The sequence below is a fragment of the Polypterus senegalus genome, chromosome 16, assembly GCF_016835505.1.
Source record: "Polypterus senegalus isolate Bchr_013 chromosome 16, ASM1683550v1, whole genome shotgun sequence".
Taxonomy (NCBI): Eukaryota; Metazoa; Chordata; class Cladistia; order Polypteriformes; family Polypteridae; genus Polypterus; species Polypterus senegalus.
The window spans coordinates 19,421,238-19,447,608 of NC_053169.1; the positions used below are offsets into that span (position 1 = coordinate 19,421,238).

Genomic DNA, 26,371 nt, shown 5'->3' on the forward strand with positions numbered 1-26,371 from the left:
GTAATTCAATCCTAATTGTTAACCTGGTTTTGATATGCATTTGTCTTATTTATAATAGTTTTTTCTTATGTAAATATTTTTCTTCTTTATAATAAATGATATGTATATAGTGCAATTACATACTTTTGTTGATAGATTGGTTCTTCGGCACTCAATGATTCATTGATGCTTTATTATTTTTAATTGTTCAGTATACATAATAGGGTTAAGGATTCTGCTTACTCTATTTTGTGGAATTGCTTTTAGTGACCGGGTTAATTTGTATTCTTTGTGATTTCCATGGTAGTTTTGCCCTATTTCAAGGCAGGGGATACATATTCTGCTGTCTGCAGCTCTGACATAATCAGTGTTAAGTAAGCAGGCCATCCCTGATCTAGCTGGTGTGACCTTTTTCCAGTGACATTCAGAAAGCAACTATTTATGAAAGATGAAACTCCCTCATCCTTTTATAAACATATAGGGTCATCATTATGGGATTGTGGCAAGTATGGTGAAATTCTTTCTTGCATGTGCTAATCAGCATACAATATGGCACCATCATCAGCAAACACTACTACCATAACTTAGTCTAACAACTATGCCTATTTTTATAGACATTAGCTTCCAACACCTGGATATGAAGTGGATTATACAAGAGCCTGTAATTCACTGAAGTGCTTGCCCAATCTACAGTATATTACACAATGTTTTGTTCATTATGCTTCAAGGATGCTGTTGCCTCAGGTTCAAATGGTTTTTGTGCGAGTCTCCTGAGCACCAGTATTAGTGATTACTGCTACAAAGTCAGGTATGGAGCTACTGTAAATGTTTCTTTTACTGCAAGTAAAGCCTCGTTAACTCCATCCCAATCTAGAAGTGAAGTTGATAATGCAGCACACTAAATGGTTGTTTTAGATTTAACACCCTATTAGCAGGTTTCACTAGCTGTTGTTGTGGACGATGGGAGTAAGCCATGGAACCTCTTGCTTCCTCCGTGCCAAGATTTCTGGCTAAAGGATAAAGTCACATATTTTAACCCCAGTGGGCATCATTCTCATTTCTTGTTACTGCTGGGGCATGCAAGTCTGATCAGACATGTCACCCAAACAATATCTTAAAGTTGATATTTGCATTTCTGTGGGGGCACACTTGCCAATATGTATTTCCACTAAAAAGTCAAATTAATTCTTAAATTTATGCTACGAAATGGCCATTCTGCCGTACACTTCGGCTTGTCCATTCAGTTTCTGAAATCCACCTGGGGGTCATTCCTATTCAGGCTGCTGCTCGTGCCGACATCCTGTCATCAGAAATGCCAGTAGTTATAGAGCTAGTATTTAAATGCTGAAAACTATATTAATTATGCATTTAACATCAGCATAAGAGCCAATCATAGAAAGTTAATGGTATTGTTAAAATTTACATAAGTATTTGCATAATTTCAATGGAATGTGATTTTCTGAAGATTCTGTTTTATCTCTTAAAGCTAACCTGTGTTAGCTATATATGTAATGTAATAATAAAATGTCAGCAAATCTGTTAGTTAGCTAGAAAAATAAACTGTTATGATTTTCCCTGCAAATAAAAGGATACAATGGCATAAAGTTTTCTAACCATTAATTTGGACACATGTCATATACAGGCATAGTATGTACAGGTATGTATGTATGTATGTATGTATGTGACGGAGAATGAAAAATAACAGAAATGTAACAAGATAAGGAAGCCTTAAACAGAAACTGTTATTGCAAGAAATTGTCCTTTTTTGTGTACCACCAATTTTTCTCTTTATTTTTTTTTCATAAACTGTTTTTCTTTTGAATTTTACTAAAACATTTAAAACAAAAGATACCTGGACACCGTCACACTCAGTGCTTGAAATATTTCACTGTATTAGGGTGTTGCTTTTTTTTTTTTTTTGCATGGGTTTTGAAAAATCCAACATTCACTTCAGAGATTTTTGAATGTTTAAACTCCAATTGAGGCAAGTTATCTTAATTTGTTGAGTAACTCTTTTGGTGAAATAGCCTTGGACATACAGTCCCGATTTCTTTTATTCTGTTTATTTTGTTGGTTGTCTTATAAAATGGCATTTACCAAGGGTAGTACCCCAAATCTTTGACACTGTCTCCATCTTGTTTCCATGGTGTAACATGCAACCATCTATTTCAAATAGAAACTCTTGCAGCCCAACACTCCAGGGATGAGAGGCAGGGCAGATATTTTAATTTTGATATTTTGGGGATAGAAACTTCTCTCTCCACTGAAGTCACTTGTTTTAGTTTAGGTTTAGAGACTACAGCTAAATCCACACTACTACATTTTTAATTAAAATCACAGACATTCTTTTCCGTTTTCATCTTTTGTTCACAGTACTCCACCATTTTTAACTCCTGAAAAAAAAAGCCTTTTGAAAATGCTCTCCAGAGCCATAAACTTCAGAAAAGATCAGCTCAAGTTTGCAGTGTGAACCGATAAAAATGTAGAGTTTTGAAAACGTAGACTGTAACTGCACACTGACTTATTTGTGCTTATTACGTAGCCCTTTCCTAATTGGATCCTGCTCATTCACTGACTGGTCACCTAAAGTAAAACATATTTCAATATAGTGAATATAGAAGAGTTGCTTTCCATGGCACTTGTTGCGCTGCTTAAGTGTATGCATGTAAATTGTGTTTTGTACAGTTTGTATGCGGACCAAAACTTGCAAAAAAACAAATAATGTACTTGTCACGACAATTCTGAGATAAATCCTATGGCCAGCGGTGTGACTGTCATTTCAAGGATTTTTCCTCTGATGCATGCATGTCCAGTGTACATAATAAGCATTTTTGGTAATTTTAGTAATAGACAAAGATGCTTTCATAAATTATATGAAAATGCTAGTGTTGGCAGAGTTTGATTTCATTTAACGGCATTATTTTCAAATGAAAATTTTGTAGTGTGGATGGAGTCGAAGGCTTCATTTTGCTGCTCTGCTATTCTAACGTTCGAGAATGTGTTTAAAGCGCTCAATAGACTACTCCTTGTCGTGAATCCTAGGTAACATAGATTTTGACTTTTCTTAAAAGACAACCGCTAATACTGAGCTAAACAAAATTGATAGCAAATGCCTTTATTAGGAGCTGCCAAGAGATTTATATTGACCCTGAAAAAAATGGAAACCTTCATCTCACATATTAAAAGAACAATCTCTTTTGGGGCAGAAGAAAATTCAGATGCATGGTCAGCCCTCATTTCAGATATTCACACCACTTCATTTTACGAGGCCTTGTACTCGAATGTGCCAAATACAGCTTTGAAAGGAGACACAGCCATGTAGAAGTACCCACCCAAATTGAACCACCTGTGTTTTAGTGAAACCTCATGAACAAAGAACTGATGTAAATTCAAGGACAAGCATGTGGCATGAAAGATAAAATCTGACATAGGGGAATATGGGGGAATACTGCTCATCAAGATCAAGTCTGCATTAGCTAGACTCACATGTCTGTCCATTGTTGACACCGACCATCCTGGCTATCTCTAGAAAACTTTCTCATACTATAAAACAAACCTTGAGTAGATAGTGCAGACAGCAAGCCTGGTAATTCGCCGAGGAAGACACCACCAGCACTCTGCCTAAAAATACACTGGTGAATAAAATCCTACAAAGCTAGTGGAAGATCATTTATAACGGAGATCAACATATTGTTGTACTCCAATTGTGGTGTTCACTATTTATTGTTGACCCCTCTGCACTGAGTGGAGCCACAAATCTTCCTTCAGAGTTGGGCATCTTGCTGTGTCAGAATACCCAGTGTAGAGTGAGCCCCGGACACAGATAGGTAGACATCGTATTACGCACCACGTCACGTTTATTTACAGTCACTATTTACATCAAAGTGCACACAAACCCCCAAAACTCCCCCTCAGTCCAGGCCTCACACTGCCTCTTTCAGTCTTCAGGCCGCCACCCTTCCTCCTCCAAGAGCTTGTCTTCCTTCGCTTCCGACTCCAGCCCACGAATGGAGGGAGGCGGCCCCTTTTATTTACACCCGGACGAGCTCTAGGTGCTTCCTGACAAGCCTCCGCCGACATTCCCCAGCGTGGTGGAAGTACCAGCTGCACACCCCAAAGCACTCCCGGTGTCCCTGATCCTCTTCTTCCTAGCACTTCCGGGTGTGGCAGAAGTGCTGAGGTCCAGGGCTCCATAGGCATTGGGGCACCCCCTGGCGGTGACCACAGGCCCCTACAGGGCTGAGCTTCAAAGCTCTGTACCCGTGGTCCCCATAGCCACCAGGGCGAACGCCCCCACGTGGCCTGAGGGAGGCGTAAGCCCTCCTCCGGTCCTCCAAGGCATCCCGGCCGGGTACCACCCCCAGCCACCTGTGACACCAGATAGAACAGTTAATGCAGAGATTTATGGATTCAGAATCTCAATATGGATTTGTATAACGTTCAAGGTGTGGTTTTTTTTGTGTGTGACCACAATGAAAAGCAAAAACAATGAATGCTTAAGTCTGATGATTTTATGGAACAGACAAGAATGAATAATGGATTATATAGCTGAACCATACTACTTGAGAACGCACGTGTTCATGCTGCATAAATCAAATCAGCAATCTGAAACCTGGAGACTGCAACTAATGCAAAGTTCACTTCAAATAATTACATACTTAAAAGCAAGTATACCATGAAACCATTTAACTCTGAAAAAAAGATTACTTTTAACACTGTTTAGCTCTTTAGAATTACAAGATGCTGAACATTAACCAACAAGTTTTGATAAGATCTCAAATGAAGTATCCAGTGAAGCCAAGTGACGCTGCAGCATCCGGATAGTAAAGGGTTTCTTAGTTTTTCTTTAAATATGTCAAATAAGGATAATTTCTGCATTAAATTACTCTGGATTAAAATCCTTCATAAAAAACACTTTTGCACCTTTATTTACTTTACCTTTATTTATTTATTTATTTATTTATTTTTTAACTACCCCCTTGTAGTTTTTAGTGATGGGTGAAAATACTTTTAATTCAATTAGATAAACTTTATTAATCCCAAAAGGAAATTCATTCATTTCATGTTCTCACGAAAAACAGAGATAACAAAAGTTGATAAAATAGGTGTCTGTAGTGACCAACGCTGGACAACAAGCAAACAATATTAGAAACATCCATAAAAATGTCTCATGTTATCTGTATCATATAATCCATATGTCAAGCAAGCCATACTAAAATATTGCTAAACAAACCACTTCTGAAAAATGTTCTCATGAATAAAAATGGAAAACCCTCAAATTAACCTGAGCATTTGAGCTGAAAACCCATCTCTCATTGTTACTTTTGTATTCATAACGGTGATCCACAACTGGGATTATTTAGCGTTAGGCTGTAAAATGCACAAGAGTAAGGCGTTTTCTCTTTCTGATAATGTTTTCACTCTCTTTCCTTTAACTTTTAATCTTTAGTTTTACACTTCTCAGTGCATGCTTTTTGAGGATATCACATGAAGTGCTATGTTATGCAATGAATACTGAGCTGGGCTCCTAACTAATGAATGGTGTTGTGGGCATTGTGTCTTTAATTCAAATGTTTGGGTGCATTTTCATTCATAAGATTGTTTTCCAGAAGTGGTTTATTTTAGTAGAAATATGTGTTTGAGATGTGAGCATACAACTGGAAGACGTGACATGTGAATTATGCGACACATTTAACGTGAGATTTTATTCATGTACCTTTTTAATATTGTTTATTGTTGTCCAGTGCTGGTCTCCATACAAACTTATTCTATAAGAAAATGTATTATCTTTGTTCTACAAGAAAACATGATAATAAACATGCAAAAAACAAGGAAACATTTCTAACATTTTATCTACATTGACAAAATAATTTTAATTCTGAAAAATAAGACTCACAAGTAAATAAGAGGCTGAATATTTACCAGAAAAACAGAATACCAAACACCACCCCAAAATACCCTCTAAATATTCAGAACTTATTTTATATTTTTTTTAAAAGAGGTCAGAAATAAAATCAGTGACGCAACTTGCTCCGTTATCACATGCAGACCAAGCCACCACCCACAAAGACAAACAACAATAGAAACTTGTACTATGTGATTCATGATGGCATGACTTAAGGGCTTTCCAAAAATAACCACCCATGAATGAAAACCATCAGCACCCAATGGAATGCCATGAAATGAATAGAAGGTATACAAGGTGAAGAAAGTGTGCTCTCTCAGATTTCTCAGAATCTCTTTACCTTGATGAACAGGTCTACATCTAGGTATGACACACCATGTATTACTTCTCTGTGTCACACAAGAATGTATAAAGTTGTCTGGAAGAAGATAGACATTGTTTTACAAAGTGTCATTGTTCTGCATCGAGTCTTACACAAGTGCCCCTTCTGTTCTATTTCACAATCATCACAACAGTCTGCAAAATAAGTCAACTTTCACAAAAATGTATTTTACTTGGGATGATAAAAATGACATAGTTATCAATTAATAACATTAAGATCCTAGGCCACACTGTATTTGTTGCCACTGCCTGACAGGTCCAAGGCACTGCATATTGGTGGCAATAGATTGACCCTCTTAATTTTTTTTCTGATCAAATTTATTTTAATATGATAGGATAAGCAGGTTTACTACCAAGCAAAACAGAGACAATAAACCTGATACTTCTATGACCTGATGCAGTACAGTAAATGATATTCTTGAAAAAACTGACTGATTTCTAGTTATGTGGTCAATTAGAGTTGTGTTAGTTCCTGGCAAAGTTTAATGTTATCTTGTGATGACTGGTCCTTGCCACTGAAAGTTGAAGATCGGACAAATATAGGAAAGGTAGCTTTCAAATGGGTCAAGAATAGTGCAATTGGTACTCTTCCACCAGGATATTAGTGCTACCATAGCTGTGATTGTGCCAAGTGAAAAAAGTAGAAATATGAGAGGAGAAGAGGTACGTTTATGGATAAAATGGAAGCCATAAAATTTGAAATGTCTGCCCAGAAATTAACAACTGCTGGGCAATTCCAGAAAAAATATGAATAAAAGTACAGGATTAGGAAGGAGTATATTAGAGGGACAACACAGGTGCAACAGTTTGGTGGCCAAGTGAGAGTGGCTAGATTGAGATGATTAGGGCACGTGCAGAGGAGAGATAAGAGGTACGGTACATCAGGGAAAGGAATGTTGAGGATGGAACCACCACTGAGGAAAAGAGGAAGGCCAAAGCGGAGGACATGAAGGCAGTTCGTATGGCAGAAAATTATGTAAAAAAACAGGGACAGATGGATGATTCGCTGTGGTGAGCCCTAAATGGGAGCAGCTAAAAGCAGAACAAGATGAAGAAGAAGAATGGACAAAAAGGATCTAGAGGAAAAAAATACAAACAGTGCACAAACTTAAGTTGTATTTGCTTGTTATTTGGGTTTCTTCAAGCTAGGGGAATTTTTTAACACAGAGTTTTAGGAAATAGATGATAAAGAATTAATATGACAAAGCTGGATTGATAAGGTAAGAAGCCTTGTGCAGTAAATCATATGGAACAGCTATAGATCTTAAATCAGTGGCTAAGTAGGACAAAAAAAAATTGAAAAGGATGAGAAGCAAGTAATGAAAATATAATAACATTAGTAGACTTAAGTACTGACCATGACTGTATATAGAGGAAAAAACGAAGTGGAAGGAATTTTGAAGCTAGAGACCTGGGGCCTCATGTATAAACGGTGCGTATGCACAGAAATGTTGCGTAAGAACTTTTCCACGTTCAAATCGCAATGTATAAAACCTACACTTGGCGTAATGCCACGCACTTTTCCACGGTACCTCATACCTTGTCGTACGCATGTTCTCCGCTCGGTTTTGCAGACTGGCGGCACCCAGCGTCAAAGCAATGCTACTGTTCCTGTGTGGTTACACCTTATTTTCCTGACGCGGCTTTATAAATACACTCAAACTAACCGCATATTGTTTATTAGTGTAATGCATCTGATTGTAATTAACTTGTAACAATATATAGTGTTGTTCCTCTCACTGCACCGTCTTCTTCTTTCAGCTGCTCCCATTAAAAGGTTGCAACAGCGGATCATCTTTTTCCATATTACTCTCACTGCACCACTCGGAGTATTTATATCACTGTATCGGAGTGTAAATCACAGCAGCAGCTGATCGGAAAGAGAATTATCGGTATACAGCATCAAGTACACGCTACCTCAGCCACGGCAAAACGTTTCAAAGCCTTTCCTGTACAGACCTCGCGGTTCAGAAACAGTTTCATCCCAAGAACTTTAAACGCACTTAATCAATTGCTCCTTGTAGAACTGTTTGAACTGATTGTACTTATAAGTACAATCACTCCACTGTAAACTTGCACTACAGTTATAATATCGCACAACCTGAGCAACTTTATAAAGTGCGTATTTACATATGACGACGATATCATTTTTAAGATGAAATGCAGCAAAATGTTTATTATATTATACAGATAAAACTTTAACTGCATTTAAATAATCCATATTCTTCACTGGGACTGTCGTGAAGGATAGAATAATTAAACATGTACTAACAACACAGCTAAAAACGCAGCGACAAATTTCGACAAAAGATAAATGCTTGTCATGAGCACGAGGCTGCTGTGCAGTGTCCGCAACGGACGTGGCCATCCACCATGCATAAGCTACCTTACTGACATTGGCGGGCGAAGGAGCCACCGATTCTTCCTCTGCCCAGTGCCACCCCCAAGTACTGCTGCAATAATTTATTTCATCGAAGGTCGCACACAATCACTGCGCCACCGTGTTCCTATGTTTAATAACGTGCTTTAACTCCTATCATCATGAAAATGATATCACGTATACATCTCAGTATTTTAGTTATTCAGAGAGCTGTAATATCACAAATGTAATGGATTCTGTGTCCAGTTAGAGGAAGAGAGCCGCTTTAAGAAGCAAGTAGTGATTCACACACATAGAGCACAAGATCAAATACAAAACAAAGCATTTAACTGGCTACTTTAATTACGATGTGATTTGAGAAACTGGTTAATTAAACGATTTTAAGATGAAGTTTATGATGTTCTACTTTAATGACAAAATAAACTACGCGATTAAAGTGAAAATGTCGAGATTGAAGTTGACATTTCGTGCTTTTTTCCCCACTGTGTGCCTTTTTTTCTCTGTACCCTAATAAGCTTTCATATGACACTCAGACAGTGGGCTACAACTTGCCTTTTCACAGCGACTTTGATATGTGACTTCTTTTTTATTTCCGGCACTGTGCGATTTTGTGAACGTGAGCTTTCAAGTTTCTCCAACACACTATGTCACTCGATCAACTTCCTTTTGTTGATTATACCACGGTTTATTTAAACAAATAGTATGTTTTTCCTTTGCCTCCACTTGGTATTCACTGAAATTCTTATATTTTCCCCCGTGCTTTTCCCATTTTCTTTTCACAGAAGGCTGAGCTTAAGGACGATTTATATTCATTTGCATATTCAAAGAGGCGTAATTCTGGGAGGATTTGGGGCATTACATAAAGTGCGTGCACGAGCGTTACTTTTCACTCTGATTGGGATTTATGTAGCGGAAGAACGTGGAAGTTGGACTACGCACAGATTCCTGCATCTGGATTTTTCTGTGCATAAGCACATTTCGGCTTTTGTGCTTACGCTATGTTATAGTGTGAGTTCTACGCACGGTGTTATACATGAGGCCCCTGGTCTTGGAACATCAGGAGCCCAACTTCATTAAATATCTCTCCAAGAGATTAGACTGATTCTCTATGAGAGTGTGAGGGAGTGTGCCCTGCAATAGATTGACATCCTATGTTTTATTTATTTATGCATTTATTTGTTCATTCACTTATTCATCCATCCCTTAATAATCATGTTTTTATTATATTAAAAACAAAAAAAAAAATCAATGAAAGAAAAAGAAAACAAAGTGAATATATGTTCTCTTTCTGCAACCCAAACTCAACCCTACTCATTCACACTTGAGGTGTCAAAAAAAATTAAAAAACATAATATGAACCATACTGCATTCGGCAGGGGTTAACTGCCAACAAGGCAGCAACAGAGGACTGGCACAGAGTGAGTTAAAGGGGAGAAAAGAGACAAAGAGAAACATAAAAAGAGATATGTAGTGGAACATTTACACTACTGACCAGCAGCCACCAGGCCATGATCCAGTTAAATCAGAATAGACCAGGATGCACTTTTGGAACTTGATGCTCTGCCGAGCTGGTATGCAGACAATTCCAGCAGGAGGAGGTCATACAATTTAGCCCTCCAAAGATTAGGATAGACACATACTGGGGACTTCCATCAGGAGGCCAGCAGTACTTTATCTGCCATTGTACCCAGTGCAGAGAGCAGCTGCTAGTGGGAAGAAAGGGACAAGAAACACAAGGTAGGAGAAGTAAGGTATGAGGTTCACAGCACACAAAGGTACTTGGAATTTCAGACAGAACGGACAAAATACCAGAGAGAGACAGAAAATCAAGGGACAGTGCCAGAAAAAAAGTGCCAAGATGAACGCAAATGACAAAGAGGATCAAGGAAAAGACGATAACGTGGTGTTATCCAGGGGATAGGTACAAACAAATACATTTAAATGGACTATGCTGGAGATCTTTATTGCAAGAATAGTTTGGGATATTAGTGAAAATGTTTTTTCCAACAAAGCAAAGGGCTGGAGCTTTTTCTTTGTTTTTTGTTTAAACTTGTGCACAGTACTGTATTAATACGATCTGACCCGTCACAATTACAGACATGAATTTTGTGTTAATACAGAGTCTCCTATAAAAGTATTGGAACAGCAAGGCCAATTAATTTGTTTTTGCTGTGCACTGAAGACATGTACGTGAAATCAAAAGATTGAATATGAGAAGATGGATCAGAGTTTCAGTTTTAATTCCCTGGTATTTACATCACATATATTAAACAGGGCAGCACGGTGGCGCAGTGGTAGCGCTGCTGCCTCGCAGTTAGGAGACCTGGGTGTTTCTTGTTGCCCAGGTTTGTCATGTAAGATTGACTGTTTAATCATGACATAGCCCTGGATACCTAATCTCAGTTTAAGCTTTAACCTGTGAAGACTGCATTTGTAGTTAAGAAGGGTAGACCAATATGAAGACCAGAGAGCGGTCTATGGTCAATGGGAGTAAAGCATTCTGAAATGATGAAAAGGGGGAAAATCAATCAGCGGTACTTCACAAACGTTAGGCATAGCCAGTACCACAATTTGGAAGGTCCTGAAAAAGAACAAAACCATTATGGTACTGAGGAACAGCCATTAAACTGGTTGTCCAAGGAAAACAACAACAACAACAGATCACAGACAAATGGTGAGAGTAGTAAAGAAAAACCCCCAAACAACAGTCTGTAACATAATGCTCCAAATTTGGTGTTATTGGTGTTTGGGGAGAAAAAAAATCACAGTACACTGTTCAAAGGACACTTAGAGAACAACAATACCAGGGCTATACTGCAAGATTCAAACCTCTCATCAGCAGTAAAAATTGGAGAGCCAGATTGGAATTTGTAAAGACAAAAGTACAGAGATGAGCCACAACAATTCTGGAATAAAGTTACATGGACGAGGCAAAGATTAATCTCTACCTAAGAGGTGGAAAGACCAAAGTATAGAGAAAAAAAAAAGAGTTCTCCTCATTAACATAGAAGCTCAGCTGTGGAGCATGGTGGAGGTTGTGTCATGGCTTGCGCGTGCATGGCTGCTTTTGGAACAAGGTCAATCATTTTTATTGATTACGCAACTCATGATGGCAGTAGCAGAATGAACTCAGAAGTCTACAGAAACATATTGTCTGCCAATTTATGGAGAAATGCATCCAAACTAATTGGGAGAGATATTATTATGCAGCAAACCCATGGTCCAAAGCATACTGCTTCCTCAAAAAATGGCTTCATCGTTTAGGGGGTAATGGAAAGTTTTAGACTGGCCAAGTCAATCCCCAGATCTTAACCCAATTGAACATTCATTTCACCTCCGGAAGAAAAGAGTAAAGAAGGAAACCCCTCAAAACATAAAACTAAGTAATGCTGTGGTAAAAGCCTGGAAAGGCATAACTAATGAAGAAACAAGAAATCCGGTGGGGATCTACAGGTCGCAGTCTTGATACAGTTATTGAGAGGGGCGGAGTGGTGGTTTTGAGGCTAAGGATCTGTGCTGGTATCCAGAAGGTTGCCGGTTCGATTCCCCGTCACTGCCAAAAAGAGATCCTATTCTGCTGGGCCCTTGAGCAAGACCCTTAACCTGTAATTGCCCCAGGGGCGCTGTACAATGGCTGACCCTGTGCTCTGACCCCAAGGGGTATGCGAAAACTAACAAATTCCTAATACAAGAAATTGTATAAGGCGAAATAAAGAACAAAAAAATTTTGACATTTATTTGAAAAATTTCTGTTCCAATATTTTTGCTCACTTAAAAAAAAAAAAAAATGGGTGGTTTGTTACAAAATGTGTCCTGTTCTATGTTACCTAATAAATCTATGTGTAAATATCAGGGAATAAAAGCTGAAACTCTGATCACTCTTCTCGTATTCATCTTTTGTTCCAATACTTTTGGAGGGGACTACTTCTGCATGTGGCCTATAATTTAGCAACCTTGAAATAGAAGCCAACACACTGTACATGTAAAAGATATGACACACTCAAGTGATTGACAAGAGGAGAATAATGAAACTGGAAAAATCTATTCAGCAAATGTTTTCACTTTAAAATACAAATTGTATAATGTGTTACATCTTTGTACATTAAATTTAGAAGAGGGTGTATCCATTAATAACTTAATTGCACCTCAAAAATACTGGATCACTGAGAATATACTACCTTCTTAAATACTGTAACACAATTGTCACTTTCTGTAAATCTGAACTTCTACAAAAAATTTTTCCATTCATTCATAAAACCTTGTGGTCTACTTCAGCCTCACAAATTTCTGAACAGATACACATTCATGGCCAGCAAATCCATTAAACATTAACATTTTATACAGACTCAAAAAATTTATGAAACAGTATTTTAGTGAGTAGTAGTCATAACCTTGCAAAGTTTATAGTCCACCCCAAAAAAATCAATCTGCCCTGTTGACAAACCCAATACAAAACCTAAAATTCATAGTCTCACAATTGTTGCTATAAATTAATTTGCTTGAGAAAACGCAGATCAACATTGTACACTAGTCTTTTAGAGGTTAATCTGCAAACTAGAATAACTGTGGAAGTAAACAGGCTGACCTTCATTCAGTTGCATCCTTGTGTTGATGTTAAATTACCACAGCTAAGCAGATGGCACGCAGCTTTACTTATCAATAGCTCCAGATGATCCAAAGGCACTAGGCCTTATTATAGATTGCCTAATTTTTGTTAATCTAATCAGCTACAGGAGAGGACTGTGTAAAGTTATTATTGCTAAAGGAGATCCTAGAAGTTACTGACTAAAAATATTTCTTACTCATTCAAACAATAATATCTGGAAATAAATATGAGTCAAAAAAAAAAAAAAAAAAAAAAATACAAAAAGGCAATTGAAAATCTTAAAGGCAGTTGTAGAATGAACTGAAACTGAAGCACTGCTCGAATTAAGTGATTGTGATGACGATGTGAATTGATAATCAGATATTGACACAGAAAGTAATATGGTACTGTATGACTGAATCGCCATGATATGCCTAGTGAATTGGTTCTAGTGAAGCTTCAGCATGGTTTAACAGTAGCTGCATGAAGAAAAGGGCAAAGTAATTTTGATGAAGTATAAGGACAAGGAAGTGGAAGTCACCAAGCCTTGTGCCTTGGTAGCTTACAACAACAGAACGGTTGCAGCAATCGTGTGGATCAGGTGACTGCATTGTACCCTCCCATGTGTAAGCAAAAGAAAAAATATTATAAGAAAAGTGCACAAGAAAACATGCTTTTAGTGTCCCAATTGCAACATTGGGCTGTGGGTTGGTGACTGTCTCAAAACTTAACACAGAAATGACGCGTAATAAATCTGGATCAGTATAGCAGTGGACACTAGACATACCCATTGAACTTTATTTACTGTATGCTGACGGTTTGGTATTTACATGTTTCTGTTACATGTAGTAACATTTTTTCTTGTTGAAAAGAATGAAACGTTTTAGGCTCATTTTTCCTGGGGTACACATATCATTAAGGAAGTTAGGAGTTCAGATTCACATATCTGTATAAAATGTAAAATTACCTTTTTATGTGTGCTATTTTTTTTTTTTTTAAACTTTTTTTTGTCATCTGTTCTGTGGACACGACAATAACCTTGAACTTGTACTTTTGTCACTAGCCTATGTGGGAACATAAGAAAAATGTTTGCTAATAACTACCATTTAGAAATTGTACTGCGTTTTCTGTGTTTTACAATTATATTTTATTTTAATTATGTGCAAAAATGGGGATAGCACCCCAAACTGATAAAGCCAGCAGCAATACCACCTGCACTTTGGAACAGGTAATCCACCTGAAGCTAAGCATGTTTGGTCCTGGCCAGTACTTTGATGAGAGACCAACCATGAAATTTTGAAAGAAAAAAAAAAAAGTGTTGGTGTCGCCAGTAGGGAGTTCTTAACCTGTGGTCTGAGTGTGAATCTCAATGCCCCAGTGCAGTGACGGGGACTCTGTGCTGTACAAATGCTGCCATCCTTTGAATGAGACATAAAACTGATGTCCTGACTCTGTGGTCATAAAAAAAAAATCTGTGGGCATCCTTCGAAAAGAATAGGGTGTAAACCAAATGTCCTGGCCACATTACCCATCATAGCCTTATTCATTCTGGCTCCCTAGACATCACCAGTCTCTAATTAGCTACTTCTCTCACCCCTTCACCATGTAATAGCTAATATATGGTTAGCATATTGGCACAAAAATGGCTGCCATTGCATCATCCAGGTGGCTCCCCACTGTCTATATAAAGTTCTTTGAATGTCCAAATAAAAATAAGCTATACTGTGTATAAGAATATTGAAAATTTAACTTAGACATTTATACGGTGCATCCGGAAAGTATCCACAGCGCATCACTTTTTCCACATTTTGTTATGTTACAGCCTTATTCCAAAATGGATTAAATTCATTTTTTACCTCAGAATTCTACACATAACACCCCATAATGACAACGTGAAAAAAGTTCGAGGTTTTTACAAATTTATTAAAAATTAAAAAACTGAGAAATCCCATGTACATAAGTATTCACAGCCTTTGCTCAATACTTTGTCGATGTACCTTTGGAAGCAATTACAGCCTTTTTGAATATGATACCACAAGCTTGGCACACCTATCCTTGGCCAGTTTCGCCCATTCCTGTTTGCAGCACAACTCAAGCTCCATCAGGTTGGATGGGAAGTGTCGGTGCACAGCCATTTTAAGATCTCTCCAGAGATGTTCAATCAGATTCAAGTCTGGGCTCTGGCTGGGCCACTCAAGGACATTCACAGAGTTGTCCTGAAGCCACTCCTTTGATATCTTGGCTGTGTGCTTAGGGTCGTTGTCCTGCTGAAAGATGAATCGTCGCCCCAGTCTGAGGTCAAGAGCGCTCTGGAGCAGGTTTTCATCCAGGATGTCTCTGTCCATTGCTGCAGTCATCTTTCCCTTTATCCTGACTAGTCTCCCAGTTCATGCCACTGAAAGACATCCCCACAGCATGATGCTGCCACCACCATGCTTCACTGTAGGGATGGTATTGGCCTGGTGATGAGCGGTGCCTGGTTTCCTCCAAACGTGACACCTGGCATTCACACCAAAGAGTTTAATCTTTGTCTCATCAGACCAGAGAATTTTGTTTCTCATGGTCTGAGAGTCCTTCAGGTGCCAAACTCCAGGTGGGCTGCCATGTGCCTTTTACTAAGGAGTGGCTTCCGTCTGGCCACTCTACCATACAGGCCTGATTGGTGAATTGCTGCAGAGATGGTTGTCCTTCTGGAAGGTTCTACTCTCTCCACAGAGGACCTCTGTAGCTATGACAGAGTGACCATCGGGTTCTTGGTCACCTCGCTGACTAAGGCCCTTCTCCCCCGATCGCTCAGTTTAGATGGCCGGCCAGCTCTAGGAAGAGTCCTGGTGGTTTCAAACTTCTTCCACTTATGGATGATGGAGTCCACTGTGCTCATTGGGACCTTCAAAGCAGCAGAAATTTTTCTGTAACCTTCCCCAGATTTGTGCCTCGAGACAATCCTGTCTCAGAGGTCCACAGACAATTCCTTTGACTTCATGCTTGGTTTGTGCTCTGACATGAACTGTCAACTGTGGGACTTTCTATAGACAGGTTTGTGCCTTTCCAAATCATTTCCAATCAACTGAATTTACCACAGGTGGACTCCAATTAAGCTGCAGAAACATCTCAGGAGAAACAGGATGCACCTGAGCTCATTTTTGAGCTTCATGGCAAAGGCTGTGAATACTTATGTACATGTGCTTTCTCAATTTTTTTTAATTTTAACAAATTTGCAAAACCCTCAAGTAAACTTTTTTCACGTTGTCATTATGGAGTGTTGTGTGTAGAATTCTGAGGAAAAAAATGAATTTAATCCATTTTGGAATAAGGCTGTAACATAACAAAATGTGGAAAAAGTGATGCGCTGTGAATACTTTCCGGATGCACTGTACATGATACTTAAATCCCAATGATGCAAGCACTTGAAAGGTGAAGGATTACTGCTTGAAAATTAGACCTAGGAAATAACTGAAACAAACTACACGCTCTAATCTCAATAGGTCATTTTTAATAAAGTCCAATATAAATCACCATCAGTTATTTTGGTTAACATGTAAAAATAACATCACATTCTATTTAAGAACAGTTACTGAAATGAACACACTAATGACTGGTTTCCATAAATATCTGGGCACTAAAACCAAATCAATTTAAGAATGAGGCCCTGTCAATAACAAAATGAACAGACATATATTATACACTAATTGTAAAATTGTTTCTAGTCTTGAGAATTTAAAGCGGATTGCCTTAGCTGTTCAGCCCCCTTTAAATGGATGGACATTTCTGTAATACAGACATCAGCAGCACACGTTAGGTGATATGGGAGCTATGTGGCGTTATCCAGCCTTTGAGAATTCAAGTACAGTAATGCCATCAATGACTCATTTTAGGAATTTATAACTCAGATAATCTTAAAAAACAGCACAGGCTTTACAGATCAATTTTGAACTTAGCCAAAGAATTCAGAGAAAGTCAACTGTGAAGGGAGTGTTAATTGAGAGTAAAGAATGAAAACAGTGTTGGACAAAAGCACAACTAGAATACCAGAGAGCCTTCATTTTAGCACTTGGGAACTTTGTGCGTAAGAGATTAAATTTGTCTTCTTTTAAGCCAAAAAATGACAGTCTAATAAGAAAATGACATCCCTTCAAAATATCCTGTAATCTGAGAATCTACTGAATACTTTTATAAGATCAAAAGCAATACAGGTAATGACAGATAATAATAGCCACTCTGCTGTCACGATCACTACACTAGTTTCATCTTACTTAGTTCACATTTTCAAGTTTTACTATGTATCGAAAGAATCATTGTATGAATGCACAATGCCCAGATTACATGAAGGAACTGTTTACATGTTCTAATGGTGTATTTTTCCGGACAGACTGGTTTTGGAAAAGTGTCAGGTGCATTACTTGCCATCTGTAATTTGTCAACAGTGCAGTGATTTTGTAGAATGATGAAAATGATCAAATAAAAAGGTATCATATGTACTGTTAAGCTAAAAGAAGAATAGGTAGGGTTACGGGAGAGACATGTGAATAAGTCATTGTACAAACAAAGTTAGTTAAAACAAATTATTTTTATGGCATCCTATGGTGCTTTACAGGTACATAGTTATGTTAAATTTGTTTACAGAGAACTTTATCAAGGAAACACAGTGAGTTACCTGCAGATTAAACCAGCAACCTTTTTATTTACAATCCAAGTCATTTTACCACTAGAACACACTGGAAAGTGCATGAAAATCATTTAAGCTTATAAACCCATTTAGTAACTATTACATTTTTAAATTAAGGTTCCATTGTTACAAAGAAGGATGGCATAACAGATTGTGCTCCTATGTCATGGATTCACCATCCTCAGATCAAATTCTGTATCCAGTGTGGTATGTCCCGTTATTGTCATTGTTGGCTTTTCCTTCTGCATTCCCAAAGACATGCAGCCTCTAAAGCTGGTGACTTCTAGTCAGAGGGGATGTCAGACTTGATAATCTCATTTGTTGCAGTGGAAGACAAATTATGTGACTACTGTGAACATTTTTCAGCACAGTTTCACATTTCCAAAGTATTCTGACAGCCAATAACGTGCTGCCTGGCAGAGCTGGTGATGTATGAATGGTTTCCAGGTATGGAGAGTTCGGCTGCAATCTCTCTCACTTTGATTTTTTTCTTTAATTGTAGGGGTGGGCTGTGTGTGCATGAGTGCTTCCAACCATTTACTGTTCACCCAGAAGTACAATGCATATGATGATGTAATGATGAATAAGGAATTGAGGGTGTTTTGGACTCCATAAGCAGAAGAAAAGCCCATGTGTCTGATGTCTCAAGTTTTACACACCAGAACAGAATGGAAAAAGGAAAAAAAAAAAAAGGCAGAAGATGCAGCTGAACTTCCTGTACCTGTTAATTCTTCGTAACGCTCCAGCTCCATTAGGCAGCATGCATTTGAATGACAGAAAAGGGGGCAAGCATGACTGTACTAAAAAGCCTGCATACAGTCACGCAATTTGATATGCCTAACAATTCTCAGTCGTATAAGCTTACATGTTCCAGCGATAAGATCAGCAACTGTGGTCAGTAAGTCCGACATACCCTACAGCTAGAAGTTGCGCAATGTGGTATCAGGTCTACACAAAAATACATAAATCAGAGTTAACTGTGATCCAGGATAGAGTTAAATTAGTGGCAGGTTTTCAAATGAAAACACATTTGTTGCACGAGTACATAAAATGCATGTAAACTCATATGTGTATTTCTTCAGGTTATACTTTTAAAGAATGTTTTGTCTTGCTTCCCAAAACGTGAAATTCATACACAGGAAAAACGGGAATGAATAAATCAGCTAAAAATTAAAATAGACACCAAAATGAAAAGACTAACACAGTTTGAATAAAAAGCAACCAGATGAAAAAAACTAAAATGCATAACAATAAACAATACACTTGCCATGCAACATTCCTACTTCAACAAAGCCTTATTAAAAAGATACTGTGCCAACCATGACTTAAGAATACAGGATCTCTGAATCATTACCTAAACAAATACTTAAACAATCTATCTTTTATTTTCTTAAACAGTTGTTCATATACAATACTTTCATTATATTGAAATGCAGCAAATTATGACGAGAAAATGTAATAAAAAAAAAAAAAATCAGTTTGTTGAAACGGACAAATCCTATTTCTTTTCATCTATTTATTTTTTTGCAGACTTCCAGCATCAAATATTTGATTTAATATAAAAATCAGGAAATGTAAAAACTAATTTAGAAGTAGAAAATATCGTAGAAGAGATCTGTAAAATAACAGTTCACAAACTTATTTTTATTGATTTTACTTTAAAAAAATCCTAATCATCTACGTGAGCCCGTGTGACCATCATTTCAAGTACACCTGGAGAAATAAAAGTGTTCAGACAAAGGCACCCATTTGGATAATTTCCTACTTTAAAATACTTGAGTAGTTTGTGAAAAAGCACTGAAGCAGATAATGAAGAAAAGATAAAACACATTCAATTAATTTACTCTCCTTTAATTAGAGGTAAACTATTCAGTAACATCAATGTACTAGATACAATTAAAAGGTAACAAGCATTTAAGAGATTACAAGGATATTAGAACAGCAGAGTACATCAACAGAGAGACAGTCACTGAAGAGCATTTTAAATTTACATAACCATTCAGAAATTACTAACACACTGTGTGAAACAAAACTGCAGTAGAGGAAAAAAAACAAAACAAAACAGCCAAGCTAGTGATTTGCCTTCTGCTTATTTGGTTAGAAATCATGTACAGTTCTGCAGTTTTACTAATGTACATTTTAAAGTGATAAGCAGGTCCAGAGTGATGGCAAAAAGTTCAACCAAATCAAATTCTTAAAAAGTACCAAAATATAAAAGAGAAAAAAAAAGGTTTGGCAAAGTCTTATCAAAATAACTTTTTCTTACATTGGTTTAAAACAAAAGTGCCGTATAATCGACATGTAAAGAGGATGTAGAACATTTTATAAAATTTAAGGAAATGTAAAAATATAGAAATTTAAATGTTTTCTATAATTTAAATGCAGCAAAGCCACATACTGTATATGTTGTGTTTAGTGCTATGTTCTAGTTTTTAATTGCTTAAAGCCTAATTCATACTACTCCTTGTTCTTTACATAAATTATTACCTACATTTAATCTTACTGTTGAGGGGTGCTGTATTTTTGAAAAGCTGTTTCTGAAGCACACAAACATATCTTACCAGTTCCATAAGCAGCAAAAATGTGTGAAATCTCCCTGTAATGCCTAAATGTGACTAATTAAACAGTCATGCATAAATAAGTAGAACTTTTAATTAGAATTATCATTACTTATATCCTCATTTTTTAAATCTACTTCTTTTGCATTAAAGGGTCCATCTTTGCTCTATCGAGCACTTGATAGAAATCAAACCTGAAGAGGAGACATACGCACATACATACCCTCATACCAACTAACCTAATATGCTCATTTTTATATGAGAGATAAACCATTAAGGAGTAAAAGATAGATATACAAACTAGACTTGGATAGGTCCATGAAGCTGTGAGGCAGTAACACTAATCACTACGCTACCTCATTCTGCAGTTAAAAATGACAATGTCCTTCTAATTTTACTGTTTACTCATATTGATTGTTCCAAAGACTTAACTGTTTTCAACAAACATGAAATCCTCCTGTACTGTTTCAAGCAAATAAACTGACCTAACAACCTTTAAGGCATTGAAGAAAGAATACAACCAAAATAAATCAGACTTATGCTCAATATTATTTCAAGTGCATATCCCCTCCATTTCTGTCATGAGGTGGCACCTTTTTTTAAAAGGATGATCTTCATTAATTAATTTACTTTGCTCTCCTTCTTATAAATTTATTTGTCTAGAACACTATGTGCATTGATATTAAATGATATTCTATGTGTAGCCATCACTCTAGACCATGTAACAGGTCTTCTCTTAAAGTGTTAAAATCTCCTGCAGGTACCCTGAAGATTTTAAACACTAAAGGAAGGGCTCTAAAACAAGCTGCTAGTCAAACAATCAATAAAAGATCAGACTTTTAATTATATGCAGGATGAATATTATGGACATGTTCATTTGGTAGTATTCTGTTTGTTATGGGAAATCAATAGCTGTACAATAATGAAATGATAAAATAACAGGGGAGTTCCAAGACTTTTCATAAGTAAAAATTCCAAACTATATATTTTGGAACCAACAGGTAAAAGGGCTGCTGCTGTCAATATTCACTTGTATTTAGCAACTGAATTTGTTCTCAGCTTTTGTCTTGAACTGTAACAGGAAGGCAAAAAATGAAAAACAGGAAATTTTCTGGTTACTGTTTTAGTATGTTTTACTTGATTTTACCTGCAAGAAAAAAAAATGGCCTTCCCTTTTGGAAAGTTATAGCAGATACTGATTCAAATTTAAAAATGGTAGAGTTTATTGGTCTGCTATCACCACAGTTTGTCATGTCACCTTTTGAAATGTTGGCATACATATACATGATTAATATAGTATGTAATGCACAACAACCTTGTTTTAACTCACAAGTAACAGGCCTCGTAGCCACATACAGGTGCTTAGTCTAGCAAGTGTCTAAGGCGCTAAAATGATGATGATAACAGCATTTATTTCTAAGAGAGTGTTGGTAAATTTGGAAAATCCAAAGAATAACAAAAACGCTCAGATAATGATATGCAAATTATAAAAACAATAGTCTAACATACTAAACAATGATGTATTCATTTCAAGATTGAAATCATGACCAATAATATTTTCTAAAACTGAAATATTGTATTATTTGTACAAACCAACAAGGTCTCAAAATGCCTCTTAACTCTGCCCCTTTGTAATTCTGTTTAAAGCACTATTTAAATAAATTTCCTTCAATGAAACCGTACTTAAAAGGTAGCATTGTCTATCCCAAAACAGAGGCCTGACGCCCTCTTCTGGAATAATGTGAAGTGTGCTAAAATCGAAAAAGAGAAACAGTGAGGCAGTGCCTATTTTTTTAAATAAGTCTTAATATTTTAAAAACTTTTAGCCATCTAAACTGGAAAATACTTTCATCATTTAAATAAGGATCGTTATGTGATATTTGGCATTGTTAATAAATATAATAAAAATAATTAAATACAGCATTCATAAGTTACAAACACAAGTCTCATTCTCATTAAAGTAATTGCATTTTGTACAAAATTATTAAATTTGTTTTACTTATTCATGTGGCAAAATAATAAAAAGATAAATATTTTACTACACATAAATTACTAAATAACTATAATGCTAGATATAAGAAATAATCCATAATGGCAACATAATTCAGAGACTTCAGATTCATATATAAACGTCTGGATTTATAAAGTTGATAAATGTAAACAGCACAGCCTACTGTATTGAAAAATAAATTCAAAAGTGTAAATTTAATTTTAAAAATAATAACGTGCATTAAATGACTATCTATTGGTTCAGTATCTGTACACTTAAAACCCCATAATTAAGGGGGCATCTGTCAACACTGGCTTACAGTGAGACCGTGAGAGCAAGTAATGGAACTCACCCGAGCACAAACTATTCAAATATATTGAACACTGTATTTTTTATGAAATGTGAGTCACAAATTAGGATCGACTGAAATATTATTTTTTATAGTATACTCTAGATAACTAACTTGAAAAAGGCAGATAAATATTTTGCAGAAGGAAAATAAATACAAATTGGCAGATAAATATTTTGCAGAAGGAAAATAAATACAAATTGCTTTTATCATACACATATTGCAACATATAAAATGTGTAACATCCTATGCAATGTGGCCAAAGTAAGCTTATGGGAAGACAGAGAGCAGCATGTAAATTAAATGGATGGCAAAAGGTTTGCAGCGGTCTGTTCCCTAACTCTAACTAACATGCAACTTCAGGTAAATTTCTTATAAACAAATGACTCCTTATCAGGAGCTTCTGACCAACTGTTTACATGATTAAAAAATGCATGGTACAATTATTATTATTATTTTTAAACACTTTCATTATTTGGCCCACATGTATTTATAAATCTTATTCTACTCCAAGATGTGTGTACCGAGGTGTGTATTTTTTGAGCGTGCATGTCTGGAGTTTTGCTGTACTGAACACATAAATTATCATATAGTCACATTTATCATGAATTCTCCTCTTCTTGTCTTACTTTCCATGACTGTCATGTCAATTTTAAGCAGCACTTTGCTATGAGCTATCTTCCTGTCTTAGTCTTCACAGGTTTATGAGAATGTAATATGGTGTAAAGAGGAAGGAAGAGGTAAAGAGAAGTGGAGACGCACATCCCTTAGCTTGGAAGCCTGTTTGAAGAAGAATTTGGAGGGCAGTCTCACTGAAGACAGCAGGAATGGTTGAGGAAGATTCATTTGGAAGATAAAAACCAGTGGGAACAACAAAAAAATTCCTTTTGAATTTGCTATTTGCTTGGGAGGGTATTAGGTTTAGAGAAGAGAAAAATCCTCATGACTTAAGCCTAGCGCAAAGAGAAAACAAAGACACAAAACAACACACAAGATTAAACACACAGAAGAAAACATAAATATGTCACAGAAGACTAATGTTGGATTTTTTATATTACACTATAATATCATATATATGACACACTTTGAGACAAGTTTATCAGGTTATTCCACACAGTGTAGCATATCAATAACAATTTCCATTATTTGTTTTTACAAAATAAAAATTTTATATAGCAAAAAATGCATTAACCTTTTAAGTTTCATTTCTAGTTTCCTTATTCATCTCAGATATAGCAAAGCTTATTGCTGTGAATTCTTGTAATCTAACATTGCCGAGCGGTGTAGTTATTTTAACGCTTTGTTGCAATTTTTCAATTGTACAAAAATCAAATAACATTGTCATCTTATTGCTCTACAATATCTCAATGGTTTTGTTAATGGTGCAATCAATTAATGTTAGAATAGGAAATAAAAATTAATGAAATACAAGGCCATAAATCTATTTTAGGAAACCAGAAAAAGTTGGAGGTTTGTATTGCAGGTTTAGAACTGCAAAAATTGCTATAGTTAGGAATGGTGAGTGCCAAGCAAATCTCTTTATAATTTTTCACTATGTAGAGACTAACTATAATTTTTCAGGAAATAAATACTAGGCGAATCATGTTGTGTTTATTTATTTCTTTTTTAATCTTGCGCATTAATATTGATAAGATAACTTAAAGCAAGATTTGCTTATAGCAAAAATTTGAGATATAATTAAACAGAAATCTTGTGTGAATACATTGTTTTGAAATGATAAACGTTAATGAAACATTAACCTTACCATTGATACTTGCCTTTTAACTCCTAATTGATGAACATATACTATGCAGCCTATAAATACTTAAATTGAAGAGAAATTCATATATGTGACATATATTGTAAATGATCCAATGTCACATGCATAACAACTCATTTTTTATATTTCATCTATTGAATGTACTGGGAACATCTAGAAAAAGTCTTGACAAAAATGCATTTTAGATTTACATTTAAAAAGATCTAATCCCTCATTGGATTGACATTTGATGTTTTAAAAAGTAATGTAAAGTATAACTAAGGGCAAAAGCTTCAAAGTATAAATCTCAAGTATACAGTTAGTAGCAGCAAGTGATTTTCTGTCAGTTTATAAAAAGTTTATATCTTAAGAGTTTTAAGCACAAAATTACACACTTGCTTACAAACAGCACTTACGGCAAATGAATGCTATATTAATATAAATATTTTCAAATGTGCATTACTTTATTATTTACCGGTAATATTCTTTAAAAATAGGGACCATGGCAGATCTGGCACCTGGGATCTAGATTTGATTTTCTAGACCATTTGCTGTCTGTTTACCACAGGCATTAAAACCTAAGTATGTTTATGTTAGGAAATATGTTGCAACTATAAATTATCTTTTTGGAGCAAGTTAGGGCGTATGTATGAGTATGTCCTGCAGTGGACTGGTATCCTATCCAGGTTCCTGCTTTTAACCAATATAATGGACTTTGACTGTCTAAACACTTAGAATTGAAAGCACAGGTGCACAAAATGGATAAAAGGACTTTCATAATACAAAAATGTAAACGAAAGCTGTAGCTACCATATAACAGTAATTGGGATATAATGCATTTTGAAAGTCCTTCAGTAATTTTTTTCAGGCAGTATGGAAACAGTATAATCAAAACAGAATTTACACTAAAAATCCTCATGACTTGTGCCTATACCTAATTAGCTGCAATACTTGAGAAGTCCTTAATTGTCAATTTGAAATTGCGTGAAGTTGTATATTATCATTGAATTTGAAGTTTCTGAAAGTACAGTACAAATATTGCAGTGGTAACCTTTTAAAATGAGCAAGACCCTGAGGGGGAAACTATCATGTCATTTTTAATTATTTTCAATAAAGTAGTGCATGTTTTCTCAGTGCTTTACTTGTTTATTAGTTTTTCATGCATCACTATCTACATCTACCTTGGCCAGTGTTTGCTGCAATAATGTAAGGGAAGGTAACTATTTTTTGGAACTGTTATTTTTTTTTTTTTCAGCTAACACAAAGAACAAAATTGTCACTGCTTTTAGATTAAACCTTCATTAAACTAATCACATGCACAAAATTAAAAATATACTACGCCAGCGACCTTGTGGTATACAATTATACACTGATGCCACACAGCTGTGCGTCAATAAGAATTTAATTACACATGTCACACTGCTCTTAAATTATGTTAAAAAATGGGGATGATAAAATAATATGGGGATTCCAGTGGCAAGCATTGGTGTCTCACTGATCCATCACCATGTAATTTTTTCTGTCTTTGTGATTGGTATTTTTTAAAACCTCAGGTGTGCATGTTAACTGGATTAATTGGAAATTTAAACTTGTCCCATTTTAGTAAAAGTGTAGAAATGTGTGCATTTGTGTGTGAGATGGCTCTGCAATGGACTGTCATACCCTCAATCTGTTTCCTGCCTAGTGTCTGATCCTGCCAAGACTGACTCCATCCAGTCCCACATGATCTGGATTTAGATTAAGTAGGTTTGCAGTTTACAGTTTAATTTTGTTAATGCGATCATGGTAGACTTTTTTCAGCTATATTTTTGAGAGATTA

At 36.2% G+C, this 26,371-nt stretch overlaps 1 protein-coding gene across 7 annotated transcripts in view; it reads right to left on the minus strand.

The window, feature by feature from the left end:
• The window catches only part of LOC120516925 (kinesin light chain 1-like), a 96,134-nt gene that overhangs the window by 12,207 nt on the left and 57,556 nt on the right, over positions 1 to 26,371 (minus strand). Inside the window, exon 15 of one of the 7 annotated variants that reach the window (XM_039738938.1) lies at positions 22,466 to 23,746. The exons of 5 other annotated variants lie outside the window; for them this stretch is intronic. In XM_039738938.1, the coding sequence (XP_039594872.1) occupies positions 23,741 to 23,746 (6 nt within the window). In that variant the 3' untranslated portion in view covers positions 22,466 to 23,740. Of the gene's footprint in view, positions 1 to 22,465; positions 23,747 to 26,371 lie in introns of those variants that run through there. One more of the 7 variants, XM_039738939.1, reaches the window with a different exon arrangement.